Source organism: Trachurus trachurus, assembly GCF_905171665.1.
Source record: "Trachurus trachurus genome assembly, chromosome: 17".
Taxonomy (NCBI): domain Eukaryota; kingdom Metazoa; phylum Chordata; class Actinopteri; order Carangiformes; family Carangidae; genus Trachurus; species Trachurus trachurus.
In genome coordinates this window covers 32,902,787-32,922,044 of record NC_139900.1, presented here as the reverse complement: position 1 = coordinate 32,922,044, position 19,258 = coordinate 32,902,787, and the positions used below count along the sequence as shown (strand labels likewise).

The 19,258-nt window shown below is 41.8% G+C and overlaps 2 protein-coding genes and 1 long non-coding RNA gene across 3 annotated transcripts; 2 read left to right on the top strand and 1 right to left on the bottom strand.

Moving 5' to 3' along the window:
- Positions 1 to 2,271: 2,271 nt before the first annotated feature.
- On the bottom strand, positions 2,272 to 6,901 carry LOC311000411 (transmembrane 6 superfamily member 2-like). The gene is made up of 10 exons (XM_083991120.1): positions 6,593 to 6,901; positions 5,616 to 5,719; positions 5,355 to 5,452; positions 5,142 to 5,245; positions 4,954 to 5,036; positions 4,373 to 4,497; positions 3,702 to 3,803; positions 3,495 to 3,587; positions 3,283 to 3,402; positions 2,272 to 3,172 (listed from the first exon to the last, which is right to left on the bottom strand). Exons 1-10 carry the CDS (start codon positions 6,682 to 6,684, stop codon positions 2,963 to 2,965), a joined length of 1,131 nt encoding a protein of 376 aa, XP_083847246.1. The 5' UTR covers positions 6,685 to 6,901; the 3' UTR covers positions 2,272 to 2,962.
- A 3,305-nt stretch (positions 6,902 to 10,206) lies between these two features.
- Positions 10,207 to 11,602, top strand: LOC311000635 (small integral membrane protein 44; the record flags this gene model as incomplete). The annotated part of the gene is made up of 2 exons (XM_083991375.1): positions 10,207 to 10,483; positions 11,132 to 11,602. 2 exons carry the CDS (start codon positions 10,207 to 10,209, stop codon positions 11,434 to 11,436), a joined length of 582 nt encoding a protein of 193 aa, XP_083847501.1. The 3' UTR covers positions 11,437 to 11,602.
- Positions 11,603 to 15,311: 3,709 nt separating this feature from the next.
- LOC311000507 lies at positions 15,312 to 17,249 on the top strand. Its single transcript, XR_014596091.1, has 3 exons — positions 15,312 to 15,505; positions 16,997 to 17,043; positions 17,139 to 17,249. It is a non-coding gene; the product is annotated as an uncharacterized lncRNA (long non-coding RNA).
- Positions 17,250 to 19,258: the final 2,009 nt, after the last annotated feature.

Below are 19,258 nucleotides of genomic sequence, written 5' to 3'. Positions count from 1 at the left end.
TAACTCTTCTATCTTGTAAACATCTCAACAACTATTGGATGGATCACTGTGAAATTTTGCACTGACCATCAGGGTCCCTGGAGAATAAAACCAGTTGAATTAGATTATGCACTGATGTTTCACAGTGCCATCAGCACGTCATAGTTTTTCTGTAGGCCATTACCTGTCTTTGTTTATTCCTGATGGCTTGGCATGTACAACTATTGTACATTTGTGGTGACCACTTTTGCGACTTTTCCTCTCCCACTGCAACAAAATCTGCCGTGTGTGGTTTTTTTCAGTGTGTGAACTGAAATAACAATGACGACCTCCCTGACTTTCTTTCTAACACTGACTGAGGTTTATGTCCAAATACTTAGCTGGCTAGCCTAAAGTGCTAATAATCAAGTGTTGGTGTATTCACATGCTAAGCAAATAATGTGACCAGTACACTTCCACTTGATACCTAAATACTGTTTTACCAAGTGTTAGCTCACTTTCAGAGTCGCTAGCAAGGCTGTAGCCCTGAGCGCTGTTTCACTGGATTGTGTTTACAGAGCCTATGATCCATTTGTTTTTGACAGGACAGAGCTGTTGTGTTTAGATTGTTTTTTTGTTTTTTTTTATCATTTCACCAGTTCGGTTCCCCAGCAGATAAACTCTTCAGTCTGTCCTTTACTTTCGTGAGCTTTGCTGCTCACTTTATTTTGCTCTCTACTCTGTGAGGAATAGTTTCATCCTGTTTGGTATGAGGTAATTTTCTCATCTTGGCTGTGTCGGTGAGCAGAATATTTGAGGAGGGAGAAGGATAACACACCAGATTGAGAGTCAGGCATAACAGATGGTGTTTGCCAGAATCAATAGAAGCTCCTTTATATTCTCCAGTAAAATTACAGTATACTTTTGAGCTGATAGAACAGTTCAACCATAGAGATGATCATACATTGCCACAGGTGTCTTATATTTTTCCCCAAAAGTTCAATTTGTTTTTGTTTTTTTTGTCTTTGTTCTACCATCATCCTCACTAATCCATGTAAGGCTTGAGTATTTCCTACATAATGGGCTGAGTTTTCTCTACTTTCCAAGAAATAAATTGCTCTGAGAACATTTCCATGAATAGTTAAATTGATGTCTGTCTTCATTTTCTTTGGCCTAAGAAGAAAGGTTTAAAAGCCAACTCTAAAATTATAAAAAGTGAAATGTACCGAACTCCACTTGGAGAGAAGAGGAAATGAAAGAAGAAAATTATTTAAGCACCCAAGCCCAAAACAGTTTGGAGGGTGCACAGCTATCTGATGTGTCATGTAGCTATTTGTGCTGCAGCTCTGTGTGACAGCTAACCTAAATCCAGGGTTCACTGCTTATCAGTTTGACAGTCACAGCGGTACATAGGGCACAATGACATCACCAGACAGGGGCAATATTGACTTCTGAACAGATCCTGTCCTGTTAAACCAGCGAACCGCTCAGGTGGATAAAAGCAGATTTCAGCTTCAGATTAATGATCATGAACCTACAGCCTGTTACGCTTTTGAAAGCACAGATACTGCACGATTACTGGACTAAATCAAGTGGAATAAGAGAGGCTGAGAGAAGTAGAGGGCCAATATTTTCAGAGTTGATGGTCAGAACTATTTAGAAGTATTTAAAGCAGAAGTAAGTGATATATTTGTGTTAATATAAGTCTTAAATAGTTATATCTTCCGACAGCAATCACTTCTATAGAGTGTTTGGTCTGAAACACGGGTCTGTCAGTCACTCTGCTCTGCTCTGAGCCGAGGAGAAAACATTTATCGTATCCTACAGTTTTTATCCAATGAGGAGAGAGAACGGCATGCAGGGCTGTGTGTGCAGCCAAGGAACGCCGTGAATGTGGTGACGTAGGGACGAGGACTGTTATGGTGCGTTCAAGGAAACTCGTAACTCGTGTTTTTCCGACCTGTGAAGTCGTACCAGTTCGATCTGGTACGAGTTCACGGGTCAGAAGTTACGAGTGGCCGTTATAGTGACTTTCACAGGTAAAACAGGTCGGAGAAACACGAGTGGGTTGCCTGGAACGCTACAAAGTCGTAAGTTGTGACTTGAAGCTGTAATTTACGGTTTCAAAAGCCTGCCTGGAACGCAGCATTAGCCAAAACGACCGGATCGCTTACTTCTGCTTTAAGTAGATTATATGTCAAAAACACCAAATAATTTCAAATTTCTCCAGGATTTGTTGCGCTTCTCTGTTTTTATATCAGTGAATAAACAAAAACCCTGGCCTGTAAGAAAATGAGACTGACAATTTTTTCTTTCAATAATTTATTGACATTTCATCCATTAAAAAATGAATCAATCAATCAAAAAGTAATCATTAGTTGCAGTCCCAGCATAACATCACCGAAGATGTTGCACAGTGTTTGTCACCAGGTCGACTTTTCCTCTTGAGAAACATCTGCTTACATTTCCCTCATCTCAATCTCTTAAATTCTTCAGTCTTTCATGAGCAGTTTTTACATTCACAGTTTTTAAAAGTATGAAAGCTGATAGTTTTCACTGCCCCACTCATGTTAGATCAGTAAAACGTAACTTTAAGATGTAAGGCTGTGGAGCTGTGGTGGGGACATCTGCAAAAGAAAAATATAGGATGGCGTCACTCTTCGGAGGCGTGTTATCAACCTGTATATTCAGGTTAATAGTCCTACTTTGTGAAGAAGCAGGCTGTGTGTCTGCATGAGTCACCTGAGATCTGTGTGAGATGATCACAGCACTTTAACTCCATCAACAGCGTTTGTTCTTATCAGGGTCCAATAGTCCATGCAGGGAGTGCTGTGCAAGGTGACTGATTTTCAAACAGTGGGCTCGGAGAGCAACATCTTAACATTTCCTTAGGGGTGATGAGGTTGAAAAATTGTGAGTTTAAAGCAGTTTGTTGGCAAGAGAGAGTCCACAGAAAACATTAAACCATGAAGTAATCCTCAACAGTTGGCAGCTGGTGTGCAGTTTAGTTTTCCTTCTTCTCGTTGTTGGTCTGTCCCTTGAGAACAGGTTTCATGAAGAAAGCAGGGCTGGTGTGGCAGCGAAGGGCCAGCAGAGCCGGCGCAGCAGCAAGCAGCACATTGAGGGAGATAACAGCCCACCATTTGTCTGCTGGGACTCGGTATGTGAAGGGAGTGCGGGAGTGCAGAGATGCACCGATGTGACACCACTGGGTCTGGACAGAATGGCCAGAAGTGAACATCAGACTTACATTAGACTTGCTATGTTGCATTTTGCTTTAGCACAGAATATAAATAACAACAAACACACAATAAACAAAGTTACCTGAGCCATAGCTCCAGCAAAGAAGATGGTCCAGTCCAACATCCAGCTGCACCCAGGTGTTCTCAGACCACAGATGAGGACAGTCAGCAGGGGAAGAGCGTAGAACAAATGCACCAGCATCTAGAAGAATCGTGCACAAAAATCAATCGTCCTTTTGAACAAGGATACATAATAGATTTACTTTTATTCCATGTGTCTTTCTCCAGACTGACCATAACCCTGGGGAAGCCGACTGGGTCTTTGAGATATGGCTCGTACTGATAGGTGTAGGTGAAACAGGCGTCCATAGGACAGTCCAGCACCACCTGGAGCACGGCAGGAAGACACAAACAGTATTCAAATGGGTTACTTTCAAATCTCACTGAGTGAGGTAGACACACTAGAAACGGCTATAATAGCTTTTATGTGGTTTTACTCACAAAGCCTCTGAAAACAGACAAAGCCATCGCTCCCACTAACAGAAGTGAGAGAAGCAGGTCGAGTGGCCGGGACAGCAGACCCTTCTTCTGCTCCTCTGTGACCTAGTCAACACAGAAACATCATCAGTTAATGTCGGCAGTGTAGATTTCATTACCACATTAGCTATCAAATTCATAAATATATAGGGCTCATACTGACACAAAGGTATATTGGTCAGTGTACTGGACGTGTAAACTGGAGCAAGTGATGTTAGTAAGGCTGCATTTTAATGCATATTAGAGGATAAGAAGTAAAACTTTTTAAAGTTATTATTATTATCATACTATCAAATATGTGTTGATCAAGAAAGGTTTTTTTTTTTTTTTTTAATCACAGTCAAATTTTTTCTACAAAACAAATAGTTCCCCAATACAGGTTAATAGAGGCCGTGATGTCAACATAAAAGACAATTGGTAGTGCATCTGTGGTAGTGGTTCCCAACCTGGGGATAACAAATCTGCTTTACAAAATTCTGTTTCTGTATTTTATTTCATTCTTTGTTGTAAAGATTAACTTTGTTTTATCTTGTCAGTCCTCTGACAGTAGTTCAGATGAAACTGTTTTTTTTTTCAAAAGGGAAAGGTTTGGAAGCCACAACTCCATTGTAAGTTTCTAAAAAACGGAAATTTACCTTGTCTGCTGTGACGACTGGCATCTGTCTGGGTCTGCTAAAGAGCAGGGAAGCCGTCCAGAAAGGCACCAGGAAGAACGGCACGTTCCTCCAAAAGGCTGGTCGAATGTTACTCCCGTATTTACCTGCACAAACCAGATGTTTAGTTTAGTTTAGTTTAGTATGTTTATTTCGGTCTCATAAAAACAAATACAGTAGACAAATATAAGGGTATAAATACAAAACAAAATAAATCAGAACAAAAACACAACAAGCAAATCAATTTACTTTGACCGAAAAGGTGTAGGCTGAAGCATCAGCTTATTTTGCCTACCCTTCTTAAATTAACATTTTTCGTTCACTCAATTTAAAACATTTTTTACAGAGCAACAACAAAAAGGAAAAAAAAAAAAAAAAAACGCATATTCTACATACAGCAGTTTATAAGCACACTGGTATTTATAAATCAGTTTTATATTTATTAATAATATTATTTTTAAATAATGATGATAGATGTCATCAGAAGAAGAAATTGCCTCAGTGATACACATATACACACACACACACACACACAACATGATGCTTATGCACACAGCTCTCACCAATGACGACTCCTGGGATGTGAACAAGTTGATGAGCGATGGAGGAGCCGGCCCACAGCAGGCACAGGCTTCGATAGGACTTCCTGCATTAACAAAAAACAGCAGCAGGTTTCATTCACAGGTCCCACTGAACACACACTGGACAGATGGTGATGATGATGATGATGATGGTGATGATGATAGCTCACCCTTTGAACATGCGGTGGATAATGGTGAGGAACAGGACGAAGTGAACGACGCCTTCCCAGTAAGACATCATCACAGCGTAGGCAGTGCTCAGATGAGGTTCACCCTGAAGCGACAACATCCCATAACGACATACAGTACAGTACAGTACAGACATGGATGTGTGAAATAAAAACCCTTATTTGAAGGTTGTTGGAGGAAAAGGTTTATCTTACCATCTTTAGATAGAAGCCCATGAAGCCAGAGATGAAGCCATCCTGCTCTAAAGCATTAGTCAGACCAACCATACAGGTGAAGGAAAACTCTGCAAACACTGAAGAGACACACACACACACACACACACACACACACACACACACACACACACACACACACACACACACACACACACACACACAGTTTATTATTACCAACAAAACTGCTGCCTGTACAGGCCACCTTCACATCACTAATGACATGTGTTTATCTTACTGTACCATAAAATAAAGGGTCCACTTTCTTCTTGTATGGCACAGTGAGGAGAAGGAGAAGAAGAACAGACCCCAGGACGACCATTCCCATTCCCAGGATAGGCAGAGGTCTGAGGGAGAACATGATGGAGACAGCTGAATCATCCCCTCATCTGTTCAAGGCTACAACCCTACAACTATCCAACTATGAGCGTGATCAATTAATCAAGCAACAGAAAATTAAGATAATTGATTAACTGTTTAAGTCAGCTCTCAAGAAAGAGTGAACTTTGAATTTTACATGACCAGGTGTTTTTTTTCATCTACTTTCAATATTTTTCATCCAATTACCCACTGAAACTAATCAGCAGATGTTTCACCGATTACAATAATAGTAGGTCGAAGCTCTAATTTTACTAAAATTCACACAGTTGTGCAGTAGAAATAAAGACTTTCCAGTTGTAGACAACCTTGAAAAACTCTCAAGTTAACCAGGAATGTGTCATTTCCTCTATTCTGCTTTAAAAAACAAAAACAAAACACTAACAGTGGTTGATGCACAAATGTTTTACAATAACAGTCAGTCACATGGAGTGAATTAAATCATTATAATTGAATCATTAATTTTAAGAGGAGTACAACTATGGACCAGTTGCTCTGGTCTTGGCACAGACTGGAAACACCAGTGAATTCATTTAAAAGCCTCAGGGTGATCACCTCAGTTATTTAGCCATTAGCCTACATGGCTTTTACGAGTTTAATCTATTATCTTAAAATGAAGCTATTTTCTCTCGTTTTGTTTCCAAGGCCTGAGTGTGACTCTTGTCTCCGGTGCAGGCTGGAAAGAAACACGCCCTCATCAAACCGCCTCGAGGCCGTGGGCCTTTCCACGGGCCTGTGACTTGACTGTACGACGCCTTCATGGGTAGCCTGCACCAGGCCGAGCTGATGATGACACAGTAATCTACAGTATGAAACAGTTGCACACACGCAGACACACTTACTCCTGCAGCGCGGGGATGTTGTTCATGGTGAACAAGACTCCAGGAGCCAGGAGGGAGAGGAGGAACACGGACACTTCCACCGGCGGCCTCATCGCTGCAAACTGATAATGTGACCTATTTAATGAACAGAGAAGGATCCAGGTGGAAACATCCGCAGCTAAACGCGCTCACAGGCCGCGAAACCAGGGCATGTTTGACGGCAGCGTCCTCTCTTCTCTGCCGTGGCCCGGGGGAGGGAGACAATTAAAAAGGAGTGTCACCAACACCAGTTGCCTTTTGATCTGTGATGAAACACCAGGCGGCTGCTGCTCCACTGTGTCTGCTCAGGTCTCAAAGTTCAGCTCTGAGGTCACATCCAGTGGGTGACATGTTAAAGGGAAAGCACGCACAGTTCAGATCATGGATTTCTGATGCGTCATGTTAAAATACTCCTCTACTTTTTCAGTGCTGGATGTGGTGTTTTGGACAGACAGCTTGTTACTGGAGAGCCTGTTGGGTTCACACACACACACACACACACACACACACACATACACACACACACACACACACACACACACACACGCACACACACACACACACACACACACATACATCCTTCAATGTTCAGCTTGATCAGACTGCCTCCTGCTGGAGGGACCTTGCTGTCTATGATAGCCCCAAGTTTTTTTTTTTTTTTTTCTTCTAGCCTACTTGTTTTGTGCATTTTTAGTTAGGCACATGGTGAGTCTGTAATAACTGAAAAAAATATATCTCGGTCACACTGCAAATGTTGAAGTGTTGTCTAGGCTCATGTGGCCCCTGGGGTTCGTTTAGGGAGCCATCTGTCCTGTTTGGTGTAAGATTAATCACTCCTCCATCTGATGTCTCCAATCTTGATTAGATTCTGGATTATATCTGAGAGAGAACACAAAGTTCAGCACAAAGATTAGGTTTTTTTGTAGTTTTTTATTTTATTTTATTTACAGTCAGGGTGTTTAAACTAATAATCAATCAATAATAATCATCAATTACATTTCTTTCAGTTTCTTTACAAAATATTGGCTCATCCCGTTCTTTTCACTGCAGATTGTAGTGTTACGTAACTAGATCTTAAGGATGGATAACATTTGTAAAGCAGGCCTACATCTAATGCAACTTTATCTTCTGTTACAAAGCGGCTGAAGAGGATTATGCTGCTGTTGCCACAGAAACTTAGTGACCAGTGGAAAGAGAGAGTAGAGAGAGTGGGGAGGGGATTGCAGGAGGAGAGCAGAAGCAGGTTGATTCAATCAGCCGTACAGACAACCCTTCACACGCCACATAGCTTTTTTAAAAATTATTATTTGAAGTGACACAGATTTTTAAGGGTCCACCCAGCCTGACACCATGTGGCACCCTTTAATTATCGGCATCATGACCGTAAATACCTCACTAACCGTCGTCTATTGGATCTTCATCCTGGGAGATGCCTTCGGCAGGTGGCTGGTGGAGCCAGAAGACAAACCTCAGAAGGTGGTCACCCCAGCCTGAGGGAGTGACAGGCACTATGGACCTGCTTGGCTGAGTGACTGGGTGTTGTTGTGCTTATAGGACTAGTTCAGCTCGTAGTGCTTTCTGTGGAGTCGACCTGCTTTTTGTTTCACCGGAAGACGACCTGGAGCCCCACCGTGAACTTAAGAAAAACGGACTGAACTGAATGAATCCTGCAAGTGAATGAGAAAGGGATCCTCCACACAGGTAAAGTGTGTGTCACATATTTGATATGCCTACATCAGGTAAAATGTGTGTCACATATTTGATTTGCCTACATCAAAAAATCCTTGAAGTAGGCTACATGATTTATTATCTGTGGATTGTTTCGTAGCAGTATCTGTGTTTACAGTGTGAATCGGCTGGAAATACAGCAAACTTTAGTGTCAACAGGTTCCTCAGCTGATGCTAAATGAACCTTATCTTGTCTGCTGACTGGGTGAAAAGGTGTTACTGGTGACGCTGGTGTCAACCAAATCCTGTCATGGATTAGAAAAGAACACCTCTACTGTGACACAGACAGCCCTCCTCACCTGACACCTGCATCCTGAGACGCATTCGGAGATATCATCCTGCTTTTTCCATCACATCCATTCTTCTTGTTGGCTTTGATTGTCTTTTGATTTTGCATTCAGGACCATCACCTCTTTTTTTAACAACATGTCTGAACACGACTTCTACTGTGGGCTGCATCCTGTGTCTTGGTTCATTCTTTTTGCAAATGTAGCCATCACTATCATAGAGTGGAAATTCCTCATTTCTCAGTTTAATCAAGTTCAAGACCCTCCTAAAGAAAATACGGTTAGCCCCTAGAGGAGGTAACCTGCCACATCCTGATGTGTCGCCGAAAAGAGGATGAAAGTGACCACGGTTTACCTGCCTACTTGTAGAGAAATGCAATGATGGTGGGCTTTTCTTTGTTTTAGCTGTTTGCTGTGATAGAGCTGCCACTACAGTAATACTTTTGCTTGCATGACCTTAAACTTCTGCCATGTGTTTCTGTTTTTTTCTGTTTTCCAGAGTTATATGTGTACAACAAATGCTAATTTGGAGGTGCTTTCATTCACAAGTCAAAGAAAAAAAACCAAGGAGCTGTTTCAAGTCTTGATTACAAGGTAAGGAATTGAAGTATTCCCTCTAAACCTCATTTCCTGTTGCATTTTCCTGTCATTTTACATTACAAGGAGAGTGTCGAATCAGTTTCATGTGAGTCTTTCATAAGTTACATTTGATGATTGACACTTTTGCCACCCATGGGAAAATACATCACCATCTGCTCTGTTTCGAAAGCAATGAAATGAGCCGTGCAAATATAGTGTCATATTAGTGAATTATATGACAGGACATTTATACAGTACAAGAAGTGGACCTGCTGTGCTGTTAAGATGAACATAAAGCATTCAATATCCATAAAGTGATGCCAGTTTAAGCTCAAGAGAAACTGGGTTTACTGTAATATATGTATCATATTTATATGCAACGTGGTTATGGAGGACCATAAGCCTCTTTGGCATATTACTATCCACCTCTCCTCGCTCATATCTCTAATCCCTGCAGATGGAAAGCTGATATTGCTTTGTGACAGACTCAATCCTATTAACTCTGTCTGTCCTATATTCACCTCTCCTCCGTCTCACACTCCTCACTCCACTGGAAATTTGACCGAAGACCCCCTCTCCAAAAGACTAGAAGGAGGAATGCAGGGATTTAAGTCTAGACGAGAGATTAGGAGAATTGGCACACTTATGAGATTTTTCTTGTCTGGTGAACTATATTTTAGTAGCACTGTTCTGTGACACTCCTGACAATGTTCTCATTTTTTAAACATTATTGACATTTCCATCTGTCAGTCAGTCCTGTCGTTCTCCCCAGATTCAGACAACATTATAAATCTTCTAACACTCAGTTCCTCTTCCTCCTCCTCTCTGATGCACCTGATTTCGCCCATTTTCCCAAGTTTTCACAGAGCTGTGAAGGAGATCGGATCTGCAACAACACAATAAGTCCGACATCACCCTAAGAAACAGCCCCAAAGTTTCACCATATTCTCTGAACACACTTCCTATGTAGAGAGTGTCTACTTGTCAAACTCAGCCAAAACCATGAAGCAACAACCAGTTGTATCCCTGAACGCCTCAGGAGGAGCTCCGCTATTGAACCTCACGCAAGTGGTGTTTGAGCATCGGCAGCTCCTCCAGCTGTCCAGAAGGAGGGGGGAGGAGGAGGAGGCCTATTTCGTGGACTACATCCCCCCAGCTAGAGATGCTATAACTCTGCCTCCCAATGTAGTCTACGTCCTGGTTGGGGCGGTGTTGGTAATAGTGGCGACTTACGCCATAGTGGGACACCTGATTAAAGATCTGATGCATGACCTGGCAGGTAACCCCTGGCTGGTGACCTCCCCTCCCCATCAGTCCACTCCGGCGTCTGTGGTTGTAGTGTCTCTGAGCCCCTTTTTGTTACCCCAAAGTCTCGGGTCAAGGTGGCATTGACATTTTGTCTTTCCCTTCTTTTATCCTCTTTGGTGACTGTGTTGCTTGATGACTCTCCTTCACATTTATTCTGAGGTTTGTGTGCAAATTAAACCTCTTCAACAGTTTCCTTGCCACACCAATGTGAATCCCAAAAACTAATTAAAAGTTGAATGAGTGACTGCAGCTAAAGTAACATCTTAAAGGGGTACTCTAGCAATTTAGTGTTTTGCTCTTTCACGTAGCTGGAAGGCTGAGATATCCAGACCTTTAGTCAGAAACACTTGATCCTGTGTTTCCCATAATGGAAATCAATGGTTGTTTAATTGGACTTCTCTTGCCTGGCAGATATCCACTTATTTCAAACTCTAAACTCAATGTTTATATTTACAAAGTAAAAAAGTCTTCCAGAGCCATGGAGAAAAAAAAATCCACTGATTCCAAATGATTATATGTTTTTCTCAGCATAAAATTGGTGGAATGCCCCTTTAAAACCGTCAAGTCAGAGAAAAACATTGCACTTTATTTCACTCTTCTCTGCCTTCTCCCTTTACAGACTGGATTCTTGGTCCCAAACCAGTGGAGGATGATTCAGAGGAAGTGATAGCAGAGCTAGACGCACAGCAGCGACTGAGCATCTGCGTTGAGCTGAGTGGGAAAGACACGCTGAGGATGGAGAAGGAGAAGGAGAAGGATGGGCCGCTGCCTGGTTTCTACCAGGGAGATGGAGGCTGCCGCCGTCCATCCATCCCTCCTCCACTGAGAAGCGCCATTGCTTCGTCATACTCTGGAGAAAAACGGATATCCACTCACAGCGTCACCTTCAACTGCCCTGCGACCCCTTATGTCACTTCCCTCTGAGCAGATTCACTATAGTTCAGATACCTATTTGTCACTTCTCTCATGTCAATGCAGTAATCATTGTTGTCTCTTTGCTGTAGTAATGCATAAGCTAAAGCTAATTTCTATGAAACAAATAGATAGTTTGTACTGATTTTATTGTTACTTATTAAAAGGTTTGCGTAAACATGGTCCACATTGTTAATCATTTAATTATGTTGCACTATTTGGTCGCCATTCAATTCACATGCTACAAAATGAAAATTATGCACCATGTAAACTTCAAAGACAGTAATGTGAGCTCTAAGACATTTTATTTCATAACAGGACATTTTATTTTGATTGCGGATATTTCAAGCTAAAATGTGTTCAAACTGAACACGCTTGAAAATTAAAATGTCAAATTCTTCCTTAAGTGTTGTTAAATTGCACTTTAATTTCCATTTCAGTGTGTTTTCCACTGTCACAACAATCATTTTCCCATTAACTCACACCTGTGGCTGTAATGTGTCTCTGAAGAAAATACACATCCGTTTTCCTGTTCTGGTGTTGGGACTAAGCTTCTCTCCAATAAACAACTGAATAATACAAGAGAGCTGTTGTGTCTTGTCTGCTTTCAATAATCCATCTTACCTCTCTACTCTAATACCTGGTTGTGTCAGGGGCAGTGACCTTTGTAAATGCCAGGGATTACTCTACCTTAGCCATATTAAATACTGATCAGTAATGATGTATGCAGAGAGGATGGATAGGTAGGTAGGTAGGTAGATAGATAGATAGATATATAGATAGATAGATAGATAGATAGATAGATAGATAGATAGATAGATAGATAGATAGATAGATAGATAGATAGATAGATAGATAGATAGATAGATAGATAGATAGATAGATAGATAGATAGATAGATAGATAGATAGATAGATAGATAGATAGATAGATAGATCTGCAGACATACTCTATGTGCAGCGGGTAAATACTCCCTCTCCTTCATTGGAAGCTGCACTTGCAGAGTCATTCCTCTGACCTTGAGCACCTCAAGCCGCAGCAGCTAATCTAGTTTCGCTCACCAAGCAGACAGACAGTTAGAGAGGGAGGGAAACAAAATGAAAGAAGCATCAGGGTGAGATACACTTGCATTTTTAATTGGAGTCTTGCTTTATGTACACTTTAGCGACAAGAGTATAAAGACTTTTAATGAACTGGAGGATCCTTGACTGCTTCTTTGCAGTTTGTGAGTAAGTGAGGCAATGAGGTTTTTTCTGTAGAAATTCTGTGGACACATACTTGATTTTAAAGTTGGAGAACATTGTATTTCCTCTGGATCTTTTCTTTTTTCTTTTCTTCGCAATTTGTATGGGGTGATGAGTATGAAGAAACCTCTGTGCTGGCTTCTCAATACAGCGATGACACCAAGCTTTTAAGTGGATATCTTCTGGCTGACAGCAGAGTTTTGAAGACTGCACACTGCAATGGATGTGACGGAAAACAGCTTAAGCGTTCATCACAGGGAGAACGATGGGGCCGTGCTCTTTGAATCTTATAAACCCCCTTCTCGGGACGCTGTCCACCTGCCCACCTATGTCCTCTACCTGCTTATGGCCAGCTTCATTCTGCTGTTTGTTCTTTATGCCATCATTGGGCACCTCATCAAAGACCTCATCCATGACTGTGCAGGTTTGTTACTGTACTTCCAGGTTCTTCAAACCTGAAGACACTGTCCTCACTGTTTGATACAATCTCTTATTGTGCTTTTCTTTTTTTTTTGCATCCTGTGTTTTCCAGATGGGATATTTGGGGAGCAGCCTGAGGAAGTGGTGGTGAACTACTGTGAGGCAAAGGATAAGTTCATGGCCGACTGGTGCCCAGAAACATCACCTGAATTGGAGGCGATGGCTCGGGCCGAGGAGAACAAGATGATGATGGACAGCGACTTCATGAAAGCCCCTGCCATCTGGATCATCAACACAGACCGACGGGGGAGCAAGTCGGGACCACGCGTGGTTTTTGGGAAGAGATCAGAAATGTATTACTGATGTTAAATCTCTGTATGTGGTTTAAATGCAGTCAAGTGACAGAGAGGTGGAATAAGTGGCTGTAACAAAATGTTATTGTGTAAAGCTGAAAATGTACTACGTTGTAGGAACAGGGGGTATTAGCTCTGTCTTTGTAGGAGGTCAATGCTTGAGTGGTCTCATGAGGACATCTAGTGTCTGTTGAGGAAACTACAGCTGATTGACAACAAATATTATTGCACAATGATGGTCGCACAAGGTTTAGATTAGAGATGAACATACATCACAAAATACATGAACATGCCTTCCCATGTCATCTCTGATTATTGATAGCTTGTGACAGATGACTTTGTCTGTTAAAAGCTGATCTGAGAATATGTACAGTAGACACATCTATGAGAGATGTCAGTCTAAAGTCAAGTTACTTCTCTATGTGTATGTTTAGCCATAGGGCTATGGGTTAATTTGCAGTAATATATTTTAATGTAATAAAGACAAGTGGATTTTGTGTTTTTTATGTTTCTCTATCATTTACATCTTATATTCATTGTGCTCTCAACATTTGGGTAGTGCAAATATTTGGTATTATATGAACAATGACAGCTAGGATGTTTTACGTTGATCCAATTAATCATATTGGACCATGAGCTTTGTATAATATAGCCTATACTTTTTGGATTCACAACAAACATCAAGACACAAACAACAACAAAAAAAACAACAGTGAATAGATTCAGGTTTTACAAGCATCTTGGAATAACCCTCCCACTCAGATTTACATGAATGTGATGTTACTGGATAATTAACCTTGGATCCAGCAGAGGGAGCTGTGGTAAAAGATTGAACCTACATTTCACCACTGTCAAGAAATCAGGCTGATATTAAAGTGGAGGTCTTACAACACAGCAAAACAGACATCCACTAAATGGACTAAATATGACTATATGCAGAATATCCTAAAATATTTGTGCTCCATCCATCAGCCCAGTGTAATGACTTTTCATCCACCAGGCTTGGTGTGTAGTTCAGCGAAGGATCTCTCTCCTCACCCAAAGCTCTTTCTGTTGCATCAATAGGCCTAACTGGTACTTTAGAGGGAGTCTTTTATTATACAGATTGGTTTTGTGGCCTCTAACCAGATTACCAAGACTGTATCCCTCTTCACATCCTCTTGCTGTAACTGAATGCTAAAACAAACAATGACATAATCTCATTAACTTTGTCCCCCTGATCCTTCTCTTTCAGATCAGGATCCCCAAGTTAATGTCACTATCTTCAAATAGATAAAATAGTCAGCAGCCTGCACAACCTGGGACAAATATCAGCAGAGCGGGAGGGATCTCAGGGGACTTTGAAGTAGCTTTAGGAAGGAAAATGCCATAAAAAAGCTAAATAATCAGGCAAATCTTGTAGTTGAGTTTTTAATGCCTCTATGGGTAATTTGCATTTTGATAAATCCCTGCTATGCCTCAAAGAAGAAAAAAAAGATAACTCGGTCTAGGGGACATTGTAATGAGGCAGTGTGCTGTAAAACCTGCTTTGATAATCTGGTTGTAGTGGTAGGCTACTTTTATTTTGGGAAAGAAAGAAAAAATCAGCTACCTTGAGTTAAATGGGGGGGATGTGCAGATCATTATTTTTGGAGGATGTCGCCTCAGATAGCTACTACTTTAGAAGCAGCTCGATCGTCTCAAGTGGTGGTGGGCTGGTTGAACAGCAGGGGCTCTTCTTCTTGGGATGGGGGCTCAGTGACATCCCCGCTTTCATTTTTCCAGGGCGCGCATCCTCACACACACACACACACACACACACACACACACACACACACACACACACACACACACACACACACACACACACACACACACACACCCCTTTAAACCTGAGCGGTGTGCGGCACGTCGACCGCACAGATGATTATGTCCGTGTTTGGTTATATTGAAGATATGATGAATAATGGACTGGTGATTTGAAGGCAGCGTATTATCGGCATGGATGCCCGCTGACTGAGGGAAGGCAGTCTTTATGGATTGGAGCTCATCATCGCCGGAGCAAATCTGGGGAGAGTCTGAGAGGTGAGGCGGCGTTTGGTGTGTTGTGTGCGGGGGGAGACACCGCAGCGGAGGACTGGCGCTCAGTGGGGCTTTGTAACATAAACGCCGCTCTGGCTATAGGCTACGCGGTGCTTTCGGCTAATTAAAGCGCACCTTTGCAATGCTTTGTGTTTGTGTTAGGCTACTACAACCAACAAAGGCCTTTTTCTCCACACAAGACGTGGTTGTGTGTCCCGCTCTGTAGCCATCTGCATGCCTTATGTATCGGTGCGAGCTATTGAGGCCACTGCCGATTACGTTTTTTCATTGTCATGTGTGTCTCGATTTCAACCCCAAACACGTTTATAAGCAGATTTTCAGGTGTGGGAAGGAGGCTATAGTGTGCTAATTTTAGCTTGTTTTACACAAAAAAGAATACATTGCAGTATAGTAGCATTTAAAGGGCCCAATCGTGCATTTGGGCAATAGGGCCCAGGAGACACTTCACAGAACAGACCCAGAAGTAATAGCCTCAACTCAGCTGAAATTCCTTTATAGCCCACAGCCAGGCCTGAGAGAGCATGGCACAATAAAAGCATGACTTTCAAATGTTGAAAACGTTTCATTATCACTCAATTTAATGTAATGCACAGTCTGATTGATGTATTATTTGAGAGTAATAGTAACTAATTGTCCACGTTGTGTGTTATATGTAGGTTACTGCATCATCAAATCCCTCCCACACACAGGCACACTCTAAAAGTGGACCAAGAAAACAGTATAGTGAGAGCAGCTGTGACTGTATGAGTCTGCCCTCCACAATATTGTGTTATGACTATCCTCCCCACACCTGGTGAACTTTTTAGACCTCTGGCATGCAGCAACTGTCTTTACATTTTCTGGACCGGCAGCTGTCAGAGGAATTCACAATGTGCAGTCGAGAATGAGGAGCACTGACGGAGAGCAATGCACGCAGCAGTGTAATAGACAAAACAGTGACCCTATGCTGTGGTCACTGCTATTGTTACTATTGTAGTGTACATGTGTCATTTTCTTGTGAACATGTGTTTGGTAAATTAATCCCTCCCTTGATGAGATTGCAATTACAAATGTCTTATAAACACCTTCAGCTTTAGCTTGGTAGGTACATAGTTGGGTTTAATTTAAGGGCCCAGATTAACTGTGGCTCTCAGCACCCCCCACATCTCCAAAATCTTTCCTCTCCCCTGCTGGGACTCCCTGATGACCCACCACTCTCCCACAGAGGTGCTAATGAGATCATGCCTCTGGAGTGAAAAGACTTTTTATTTCTAGCGGAGATCTCTGTTTTTCAGGGTTACAGAAATACATGTTATTGATTATTTCTGCAAGATATTCACACCTCTGTAAATGTAGGAATAGACATAATACTGTAGGTGTATGAAAACCCTCTTTACTGGTTTATTTTTGCTCTGTCCCTTGTGTGTGTCTGTTTGTGTTACTAATGCTGACAATGGTTGTTGTTTTTTCTTCTCTTTTTTCTTCTCTGGACAGTGCTGTGAAAGAGGATAATTCATCCAAGATCACAGGTCACATGACAGGTACGTAGCTCTCATTAGAAATATGCTTTTGTAAAAACAAACACTGCTGAATTGGTTTCTAATGATTTAATGTTTTATTTTTCTCCTCTGTTTAGATTTGTGTAGTGATGAAACAGACGGCTCTCTTCCTCTCCAGCTTCACACACTCAAGGAATTTGAACAGGTGAGAGCTTGCATGTGAGCGTCGCCACCTCGTCCTTCAGTGTGATGATCAGTGTGTGACACCGTGGGTGAGACCTGATCAAATGCTCTGTGGGGCCATCTTGTGGATCCATGTTTTACTACAAGATCTAAATGAGCTGATTAGGTTTGCTTTGATGAGGAATCTTCAGGGTGTTGAGGAAATCATTGGCGTTTATTCCAGAAATCCATAAACATAATTGAACCATCTGTCCTTAAAATACTGTACAGGAAAGGAGAACACCTGCAGCTGAGGATTTGGATGGAAAACACCCTGAACCCTCGTGATGGTTAAAGTCTGCCTCTGGCTACAGCATGGCCTAGTTTAGGATTTCTCTTCGGTCTCCGCCGCGCTACTATTGAACATTGTACTAGTCACATTTTACAGAAATACGGTATTAAATATTCTTTTTAATGTTTGACAGGAGGGTGTTATAATGGGCACACTGAATATTACTGAAACTGATTCAAACTCATGTACGTCAGTAATCATTTGTCCCTCCACTGTACTTGATCAAGGTAAAGCTGGTCTGTTGTTGCTTCACCTCTAGTTAAATTTGACAAGGTGTCAGTGGGGGAGTTGTTAAAAAGATGTGGCTTTTGGTAATTATAAGATCACATAGGGTTAATGGAGCACAAATATGGGGGGTTAATTCGGATGGTTATTTGTGATTGTGGCATTGAGATTGCAAATTAATGCACTGCTGTCTCATTTGTGTGGCTGTTATGATGCTTATATGGAGAAAGAAGCTAGCCGTATCCACAAGCACCTACAGAAATCTTAAAATGTCTAAGGTTTTAATAATAGTTTGAAGAATGTAGGGGAATACAGTTCAATGTGGAGCAGTTTCCAGGAGGCAGTTAGCTTAGCTTAGCATAAAAACTGGAAGCAGGGGCAGGGCCGTTGCTAGGAATTCTGGGCCCTTAAAGAATACTAAAGTGGGCCCCTGCCCCCTGACTTTTCCCCCTTCTTTTTTAGACTACGTATGTATTATCATTTTTTATTTACTTTGTTTCGATGCTAATGGAGCATTACTATGAGTATTAGTCAGGGTCTTATGCAGAATAATTCAGTCATACAAAGATTAGACTACAGGGTTTTTTTGTGGGCCCTACTGGGCTCTGGGCCCCTAGAATTATCATCACCTTTCTCCCCTATACAACGGCCCTGAGCAGGGGGAGACAGTTAGGGAGCAGGGTCTGTCAGAAATTACAAAATACAATTTCACTGAATCATGTTTGTCAACTTGCCCTTGTCCAAAGTCAACTAGAATTGGCTCTAGCCGTCCCCCTGCAGCTTTAGGATATAGGTACAGCTAATGGATGGGGGGGGCGTCTTTTTTCTCTAATCTGTAGACAAACCAAATTGTTTGTGGTTAAAGAGGGACTTGTGTAACTTAACTAGCCATGAACAACTGATTATCCATGCACCCAGCACTATGTACTATATCTGGTTGCCTAACACAAGGAAGTCATTGCTTCTGGCTGTTGTTCACCTAGAAAAAGTTACAACATGTAGGCTACTGTAACTCCCCACAGCTTGTCTTTTCACTTATCTGTTTGTTTGTCTAATTATGCAAAGCAAATTGTCTCCCAGCTCTAGATCTATAATTAATACGGCTCCATGCTACTTCTGTCAGCTGCCATTCCCTTGTCCCCTTCACCCTTGTTTCTCCTTTGAGTCCATTGTCCATTAGTAGCCTCATGTAGAATAACCCAGTGGTAGCATTTGCGGTTGAGCTCTTTGTAAAATAGTGCTGTTAAATCTGACACATAGTATCAAATGGATTTCCAAGTCCAGCACACTTTCCTTCAATACACCCGTCGGTGCTCTGCTCTAAACATTGTTGATGTTTCAGACACATACCAGATCATAATAAAACACCAGACAAGCACCAAAACGGTCACTGAAGACTCACCACGTCTGATACTCCTTTAATATTATTCTGGAGGTGCTGCTGAGCCCCGTTAAAACGGGAGGTGTCACCAAACAGACACGAAAGCTGAAGTCACTCAGTTAAAGACAGCAGCCAAC

Excerpts from the sequence above, each read along its gene's own strand:
- LOC311000411 (XM_083991120.1), bottom strand. The coding sequence starts at position 6,684 with ATGAGGCCGCCGGTGGAAGTGTCCGTGTTCCTCCTCTCCCTCCTGGCT. Across the intron at positions 5,037-5,141 it reads ATCCACCGCATGTTCAAAGG|GAAGTCCTATCGAAGCCTGT; the intron begins GTGAGCTATCAT and ends TTGTTAATGCAG. Across the intron at positions 4,498-4,953 it reads CATCCCAGGAGTCGTCATTG|GTAAATACGGGAGTAACATT; the intron begins GTGAGAGCTGTG and ends TGGTTTGTGCAG.